The following is an 8,716-nucleotide window of genomic DNA, read 5'->3' on the forward strand; positions in this document are numbered from 1 at the left end:
GGACATACCATAAAAAGAAAAGATTAAAAAAAAAAGCGTTGCATAGCTGAAGGCACAATCCACAGATTGCATGACTTGGCTATCACGCTCAAACTGACTGACAGGTCTTAACAATGTTGAGCAATAAGTCAGACTGAATTATTACACTTTTATAATGCAATTGGTGATTTATTTCCCTCAGCAGATCTGATCACAACAAGAGGAGAGTCATAAACTACTCATGTTTCAACATTTTTACGTGAGAACTTGTATTCAAAACAGGTTAGGTTAGTTTAAAGGAACATTATTCAAATACATACATTAAGTAAAAAAGTATGAGAAAATAACAGGGCAGAGTGTTGGGTTTTTCTGGAATTCACAGAAACATCATCATCATCACTACATTTAACTAGGACTAGTTACTTACTCTATAATGCCGCCCTGAGGGCAAAAAGTCAAAATGCAAGTGCAAAAGGTCACATCTAGGACGGCTTATATAATATTGTACAACAAAACAGATTTCTTGATATGATTATTGTAAGTCCCCTTTTAATGTTAACTGCTGAAAATCATTGTTATAAACTACTTGTTTCTTGATCTGAGGATGAAAAGTTCTAAGTCTGGAAAAACTAATTTCAGAGCACATGTTTAATCACATCTGTCAAACATGATAACTTCTTAATTTCTCATCATTTGTGACATTTGGATGCAGCCTCAGATTATGAATGGGCAGCTGAGTTGTAATTTTGATCACAGATCAGTTCCCAGTCTTTCAATTTCATTGAGAAAGAAGTCCATGTCTCTCTGGGAAACAAGAGGAGAGAAAACAATGACACGGAAAAAGTTGACCCTGTTTCCCAGAGGTTGGTAGCCAACCATCATTGTGCCTTGTTTCATCATGCGTTCCTTGATGACTGGAGCAACCTTTGAATCAAATAAGGAAGATAAAAAAACACACACAAAGAGTTATAGACAAAAAGCATGGAGGCTACAAGCATCCACAAGGAAATTAAAAATCATAAACTCTTATGTGACTACAGTCTTTATGTGCGCACTTAACTGTAATACAGACACTTACTTTTGCCAGCCTCTCCTGATAATCTGCATTTCCTTCCTTCCCTCTCAGACTGGGTGGTATGTACCAGAAGCACACATTCACAAACTCTGGCTGCCAATGGAGACAGAAACAGACATGTGTTAGACAATTTTGCAAAGAAAAAACAACAACATACCTTTTTTTAGTATCATTAAGATATTTACTTACCTCATCCAAAAGGTGGAACCCTTGTCTTTTCTTCATCTGTTCAACCAAATACCTGTAGGGGCAAGTTTTTACAGTATAAGCCTTTATATAAAATGTTGATGATGCTGATGTCATTTGTGTTATTTTTTCAATAAAATTGAGATGGTGATGGCAGGCAGGCAGGAGAAGATTATGTGAGTGAGGATTTCAGTTTCAAAAATCACCTACAAGTATCGCAACCTGCTGCACAATCCTAAATATTCCTTCTATTCTGTTCTATAATGTAGATGAATGAACAGCTACAGTTTGTGATAAGATGTGAGTTAAGTGAAATAGCAGTGCTTTTAGATGTCATCTTTTCAAAATGAGATCATTTCTAATTCATTAATTATTTCAGGTGTGCATTGAGCTACAGCTGCAGCTTGCTTACCTGACATGGTTAAAGGCTTTGTCTACACGTTGTTCAAAGCCATTAGAGCCAACAGCCTTCCACATCAACCACAACTTCAGACAGTCCACCTTGCGGCTGCACTGCACAGACTTATCCCCAATGTCCAGATTGATGTCATAGAATTTGTCTTGCTGGAAGAGGTAGGTGGCGTTGGCGCTGTGGCACTGCTTCAGCAAATTCTAAGTAAAAGAAGATACATGACTGTCACATTTTTGAAGTGCAAAACCATTGAAAAAGGTCAAGATGTGTATCAGGTATGAATTGTCCTCAAAGTGTGAAATCGAACCGTGGTATCCTTAAGCAGTAAGGTAGAGCACTGCAGGCCAGCCACCAGCATCTTGTGTGGATTCCAGGCAACTGAATTTGCTCTTGTTACACAGACACAAGGAAACACACACATATGATAATCAATAAATCAAATATCGCCTCAGTGACCATGTCTTACTGCCTGGCCTGTACATTTAATACCTGTCAACTCCTTTCATCAGATGTCGGTGCTGCTTGGAGAAGAGCACACTCCCTCCCCAGGCAGCCTGAAACAAATACATACTTCTACATGAACTCACGTTTTAATGAATGTAACACAAGCTAATGCAAGAGACAGTGTCACTGAGATTTCTTTCACTAGAGGACTCACATCTACGTGCATCCAGAGCTCGTGTTTCTCACAGACGTCAGCTATGCGGTCCAGTGGGTCAAAGGCACCCTGAACTGTGGTCCCTGATGTGCAGCTTACCAGGAATGGCACTGAACCCTGGTAGAAACACACTGAAAGTCAGTACTGTCATCTTGCACTCTGTGATTTGTGACTTGCAGGATGAACAAAATGTTTTACGGTTGGTTAGTGAACCATGACAGGTCATACCTGATACTTACTCACCTGAGATTTTGCCAGCTTTATCTGTTCATCCAGGTCATCTGGTCTCATACGCCCCCTGCAGCACATGAGAGAGCACAGAGAAAAAGGAAAGAAAAATCGGTCAGACATCACTGTGGCAGGATCCTGAGAACCGACCGACAACTGGCTGGTGGGAGTTAATTGTTTAATCTGTAAAAGGTCAGAAAATAGTGGAATAATATCCATGGTCCACAGTTATGTTACATTACCATGTTATTACAATGATATAACATGAAAAATGGGGAAAGCCTCTCATTTGAGGATATGTACCAGGAAACCTTTGGCTCCAAAATGGCTCATACAAAAAGAACAGTAAATTACCTATCATCCACTTTCACCAAAATGACGTTGTCCGTCCCAATTCCCAGAAGTGCAGCCCCTTTCTTCACAGAGTAATGGCTCTGAAAACATAAGTGGTGCTTCTTTTAATCATATTTATACACAAACACTGAAGTTTCATTCTCCATCTAGGACCTCAATCCCTCAGATGTACAGTGTTGAACAGCTGTTCCTGACCTCTGGTGATGTAAAAATGGTCAGTCGTGGGAGACCCCACAGCCCCTGGCTTTTGACCTCTGGGAAGAGTCGGTAGCGTGCAAGGTTCATGGCGTATATGTTGGAAGTAGACCCCCCAGGGCAGAAAATACCATCACCTTCGGTCCAGCCCACCATCTGACGCAGGCCCCTCAGAACCTCAGTCTCCATCAGCACGAACACAGGGGCCACCTCGTAGGTGAAACTGCAGGTAAAATACACACTATAATGACCAGAGCGCCGAGTAAACACCTGAAGTGCATTTAGGTACATTTACTCAAGCACTGTATTGTGTATTTTCACTTATTACATTTTCTAATGCAGATTTTTTGTTATTTTTACACTTTTACCAGTAGAAGATCCAATACTACCACCTGAAACTGTCACAAAACCTTATCTACATATATCACTTGATGTGTAATGAGCTATCTCTTGCTGATTCTTACAGGTTAGTGTTGAGAGCCTCAGTGAGCATTCGTCCAGACAAGGCGTGGTAGTCTACCCCCCCAAACTGCTGATTAAAAAAACGTGGGTGACCTGAAATGATCGAGGGAAAAAAAAAAAGAGTGAATAAGGTCAATCTATTCAACTGGTACAGCTGTCTCAGCAGTCTTACTTGTCTTGATGCTGTACTTGGCGACATCTTTAACTCTTTCTAGGAGCTTGTGCTGTGGCTCCCCTGTCGGCCTCAGCTCCAGATCCAGCAGCAGAGCCAGCTCCTCGGGCTCCTTCCACTCACAAACCTGCAGGAAGAAAAAGTGGATAATGTTGTGAGTTTTATTCAGAATCATCACTGTAATTTGACACAATTGGGATTTGGGGCGTTACCTTCTCTTTGATGTCTGTGCCCTTGCAGAGCACCTGCTCCAGAATAACTTTGAAGGTTTCATTCAAGAAGAGTTGGCCCTCGGTGTGGTCGATAAGAGGTTCACTCAGGTCAGTAAAACCAGCTGCTTCCTTCGTCATCTTATCTGCTGTAGTTACAAACAAACAAAAAACATGAACCATCACTTCCAACAGTTAAGAGCTACAAACAAAAACAGAAAAATAGCTACAACAACAGCACAATGTAGACTACTCACATGAGTTTGCCATATCAACTAATGTGACAGGAGCGTGAGGGAGTCTACCTTTGCACCAGACTAAGTTAATTAATGTTATGTGGGGAAAACACAGCAAGTAACTTATCTTTTATCAGTTTCTGCTTTATGAGAGCGTTGTTCTCTGATTAACCCTCTGAGGTCGGAGGGGTATTGTCGTTTTTGCGTCTATTTCCGGAACGGAATACGATAGAGACGTAATACGACAGAGACGTAGTTCTTCTTTTTTTTTCTTTTTTAAATGGAACCGGGACACTTCAACCTTTAAATCGACCCCACCGGTGTCTCTGTGGTTTACCCATGGATCTATTAAAATGCATCCATGAGCTTACCCCAGAAGCCGAGCAGTCAAGTGTAATATCGGGTGTCCAATAGGAGACCAGTGTGCCGTCACATGACGAGCGAAGATCCAATAGGAAAGCTGTGAGCGGTCACATCCACCGCCAAAGATCGTTTATTTACATCAAGACGATGCCTCTGTTGCTGTGTATGATCTACGTCCCCTATGTGTATGATCCATAGACTGTAGATATAAAGAGGTATGATCACTACTGTCAGGAAATCTCCAGTAAATTCTACTTCTACTGCAAACACACTGTTTTCATGCCAGACACACCAGGCAAGTGAGCCATTTGTGCAAATAATGTAAATAATATATTTTATATCATAGCTAGAGCCTTGATTCTTTTACCCCTTATCCTCAAGACCTTAAAGAACACCCATCAAAACACAGGACAGAAATATGATTTATTCCTCCTCTTTAGATATTCTGTTGTAGTACATTAAAATAAAATGAGCACTGCTCAGTTGTTTTCCTAACTGCCTTGACTGGAGGGAAAATATAAAAATCAGTATTACAGTCACAAGAGAAAATAGAAGCAGCCCTTTTAAAGAAATTCCAGCTAACAAATTTTTTTTTTCTACACTGTAATAAAAAGCAGACGATCATCTTTGAATGAGAGACCTCTTGTCCAGTGGTACGTCAATGTCTCTGAACTGGTCCCATTAAAATGGTCTTTTTCTAATATGAATTAAAAGTCTTTATAATGAGAAATACACTCATATCCAGTTGCAACATCCTCCTTTGAAAGTATTTCAGTCCCAGGGGCCTCAGTCACTCTTCAACAAGTGGTCAACACTTTCAGGTGGCAGCGCACAGTCCTCCTGACTGAGCAGGGAGTGCAACTTAGCTGCTGTGGCTTTTTCCCTCTGGCACGTCCTCCAGTAGCGTAGCATGGCAAATACTCGCTCCACGTGGCTGGAGTGGTCCTCCTCAATCTGCTCCAGCTTCACAGACGGGATCTCCAGAGCCACTCTGCCAATCTCCCGCCAACATTTGCCAATGGCACGAGCCACGGTCATTAACTGCTTCTCCGTCACTAAACAAGAGCCTGTAAAATGAGACAAGCAGATAAAGCAGGTGATGATCTTACAGTATTTTGAGGGGAAAGGCTTTGAGTGGAGCGTGACTCACTGTTGTTGCAGATCTGTTTGCCAGGAATGGTCTCTTGCAATTCAGCTTTTCTCTTCTTTCGTTTTTTTCTTCTTCTTGTTTGTTCTTGTTCTTGTGTAAAGAAAACATTTATATTTAAGATATAAATCTAACAGCATCTCACAGATAGCTGAAAATATTGAGCGGATATTGACCCACCTGATGATAGCGTGCTGATTTGCAGATCCTTGATAAAATCAAGCAGTGGAAAGGTTTCTTGTAGAGCCTGGTCCTTCAGGAGCTCCAGTAATCCTCGTGCTGCTTCAGGCCCTCTCTGGAGGATGTGATCTAGCAGCTCAGTCACCTTCTCAGTAGGAATACGGCATGATTTCACCTGCTGGTAGCCGTGAGGTGACAGCAGACAGCGAGAGTCTGCGTGCTGCAGCACAAAGTCAGGATCACCACTAAGTATTTCTATTAGTCTGGCCTTCTGGCTCCGGAGTAGCTGGATTTCTGCTGCTGGTTCCTCAGCCATGACTGAATGTCACTTAAATCAGCTCCTGAGAAAAAATATATAGTGATGATGATACATTTTCTTTATGCAAATACAGATCCAATCTAAAATAATGGCAAAACTTAATACTAAACACTCAGTCAGACTCAGTCCCCTTTAGTCCTAGAGTCAGTTATTTCCTGAAATAACTGTCTGTGACATAGATAAACACATATTTTTTGTAACTAACCTAATAAAGCTATAAAGGTACAATGATATTCTCAAATTTATTTCTGATCGCTTGTGAAATCTGCAACCAGTGAGTTGGTCATGAAGCATGTGCAGTGGTTAAATAAATGACTTATTATCTGTTAAAATATAATGACAAGGGAATTACAAACCAAGCAATGCTGACAATTGTCCAGGGCCCCACAACAGATTTAGTGCATATCATTTTTGTTTCACATGATTAGATTAATTTCATATTAGTCATAATTTTTCACCACTTAAAGAGAATAATTATGATGTGCCCTACAGCTTGAAGTCCTGGTCAGGCAGGACGAATACCTTTAGTGTTGCAGCATAGTGTTGTTTTAATTTCTCTGTCAGGTCATTCACTCACAGCCTTCATAGTAATGCATCATAGCAGTAGTGTGAGGCTGTAACCAATAATCATCTATACAATCAATACTTTTGACAGTCACTTTCCTACATAATGGATTGGTTGCTTAGTGTAGCCTATAGCCTACATGCCAGAAAAGATCAGAAAATGCTCATGATTATGCCCTGAAGATACATGTTCATTTGGTTATATTGATAGATGGTGACGAAAATGACAAACGTGTTACCAATCGATTTTCTGTCAATCAAATAAGCAAATCTACTAATCAGCTTGTTAATTTCACTTCCAGCGCACCATTTGGTTTCTGGGTGTGTGGGCTTATCATGAACACAAACTGAGAGCTGCTTTAGTGATTGATCTGGAAGATACAACCAATTTCTTACTATAAGTGTGTTCTTTGTATAGCCTAGTGACAGACCATTATTATCATTATCTAAACCCAGCGTCCTTTAACAACAGTATGTGCTTCGTTACACAGGTACAACTGAAGCCCACGTCCAGCAGCCTGACCACAGCCCCATGCTGAGTTTGTTTATATCTACACTTCCTGATTTCCTGCACACTGCACACTCCCTCTCTCACGGCGTGTTCTCACAAGACTCTTTTTCAATTTATTGTAACAGCTGATATCACAGAAAAAATACGATTAAACCAAAACAGCTTTGAGCAGACAAAGAGAAAACATTTCCTGTGTTCTCACATATCGGGTTTGTTCCTGCTTCTTCGCTCCCGCTTCGTTTTCTTCTTTGTTTTTGTCAGAGGAACCAAACTTTTTTTTTTTTTTTTTTGTACTGGTGCTTATTGGTGTGCTGCCAGCTAGTGGCCGGATGATTTAACTGCAGATTTTAACTCCCAAATCAAGACTTGGTGACATCTGGTGGGATTGAATACACATTGCAGTCTGTGATGAAGGAAGTGTTCAGAGATATTTTCTTTAAGAATAAATCATAATAAAAAACATTGTTTAATCTGAATAAAGATGAAATAAGATGACACTTAATGTCCCCTGAGAGTAGATTCAAATTACAACAGCAGGGTGAAAAGGGAATAAATTAGCCCATATAAAGTGCTGTGAAATAAATAAAACACAAAATAAGAAATGAAACACCTAGGAGAGAGGATGTTAAATCTGTTCACAATAGGTAATATGAATTAATTAGATAAAAACACAAAATTCATTATAGTATCAAGTATATAATGTTGTAGTATAAGTCTGAAATAGCCTATATACATTTTATCATAATAATAAAGTATGAATCATACATAGGCTAATGGAAATTGAAGATAATACTATGATACAGCATACACACACAAAACAAACACATTCACTGGTTCTTACTCTCCATTCAGTCAACATAAAACAGGTCAATGACTGTGGATCACCTTTTGCTGCTTAACATAAAATATATTAGAGACCATAGCTTTCAGATTAGGTTTTCTCATGCAAACCATAGACTGTAAAAGGTGCAAACTCAAAATCACGTTTACACTGTAGAAATTCATCATTTCACATTCAAACTTACCTGCAGAGTTATGGTAATTAGACTGACATCTGCCTCATTCTGCTACATCTACAACGACATCTACGACACCCCACCATCCCAGGGATGGTGCAGCAACCTTTCATTCAAGCTGAGAGAGGAAGTCTTTTCATGACCGAGGCAAAACGTTCAGGACCACCAGCTACATGATCAGAATAATCGGACAAAATAAGTTCTGGATGTCTGGACATATCTGTACAGGAATGTCAGGATGGATCAGATGGATGAGTATAGGGTCATGATGCCATGAAAAAGACAGGTTTCCATATCCCTATAGCTTTCTTGCATGTTTGCAGGAATTTCATTAGTTTCATTTTGTGCGCATGCAAAAATGGCACAAAAAAAACCTACTTGAAGTATAACGCAGCATTTCCAGTTCACTTCTGTGGCACATTGAGGTGGCACAATCCAGGCGATAAATGA

At 40.1% G+C, this 8,716-nt stretch overlaps 2 protein-coding genes across 4 annotated transcripts; both read right to left on the reverse strand.

Moving 5' to 3' along the window:
- Nucleotides 1–220: 220 nt before the first annotated feature.
- On the reverse strand, nt 221–5,002 carry csad (cysteine sulfinic acid decarboxylase). Of its 3 annotated transcripts, none has more exons than XM_085782045.1 (14): nt 4,987–5,002; nt 3,934–4,079; nt 3,722–3,848; nt 3,552–3,642; nt 3,088–3,310; nt 2,893–2,972; nt 2,554–2,608; nt 2,311–2,427; nt 2,142–2,206; nt 1,960–2,041; nt 1,653–1,852; nt 1,244–1,295; nt 1,058–1,147; nt 221–903 (listed from the first exon to the last, which is right to left on the reverse strand). In XM_085782045.1, the coding sequence occupies exons 2-14, from the start codon at nt 4,069–4,071 to the stop codon at nt 730–732; spliced, it is 1,494 nt and encodes a 497-aa protein (XP_085638171.1). In that variant the 5' UTR covers nt 4,072–4,079; nt 4,987–5,002; the 3' UTR covers nt 221–729. The 3 variants fall into 3 exon arrangements, with proteins under 3 accessions (XP_085638171.1, XP_085638169.1, XP_085638170.1); XM_085782043.1 differs by lacking the exon at nt 4,987–5,002 and adding an exon at nt 4,188–4,450; XM_085782044.1 differs by lacking the exon at nt 4,987–5,002 and adding an exon at nt 4,188–4,215 and having other exon boundaries at nt 3,934–4,076.
- LOC146984695 (uncharacterized) lies at nt 4,987–7,536 on the reverse strand. Its single transcript, XM_085782046.1, has 4 exons — nt 7,453–7,536; nt 5,857–6,197; nt 5,680–5,769; nt 4,987–5,596 (listed from the first exon to the last, which is right to left on the reverse strand). The coding sequence occupies exons 2-4, from the start codon at nt 6,170–6,172 to the stop codon at nt 5,316–5,318; spliced, it is 687 nt and encodes a 228-aa protein (XP_085638172.1). The 5' UTR covers nt 6,173–6,197; nt 7,453–7,536; the 3' UTR covers nt 4,987–5,315.
- Nucleotides 7,537–8,716: the final 1,180 nt, after the last annotated feature.

Source organism: Trachurus japonicus, chromosome 7, assembly GCF_045865225.1.
Source record: "Trachurus japonicus isolate A0001 chromosome 7, Traja_1.0".
NCBI classification, from domain to species: domain Eukaryota; kingdom Metazoa; phylum Chordata; class Actinopteri; order Carangiformes; family Carangidae; genus Trachurus; species Trachurus japonicus.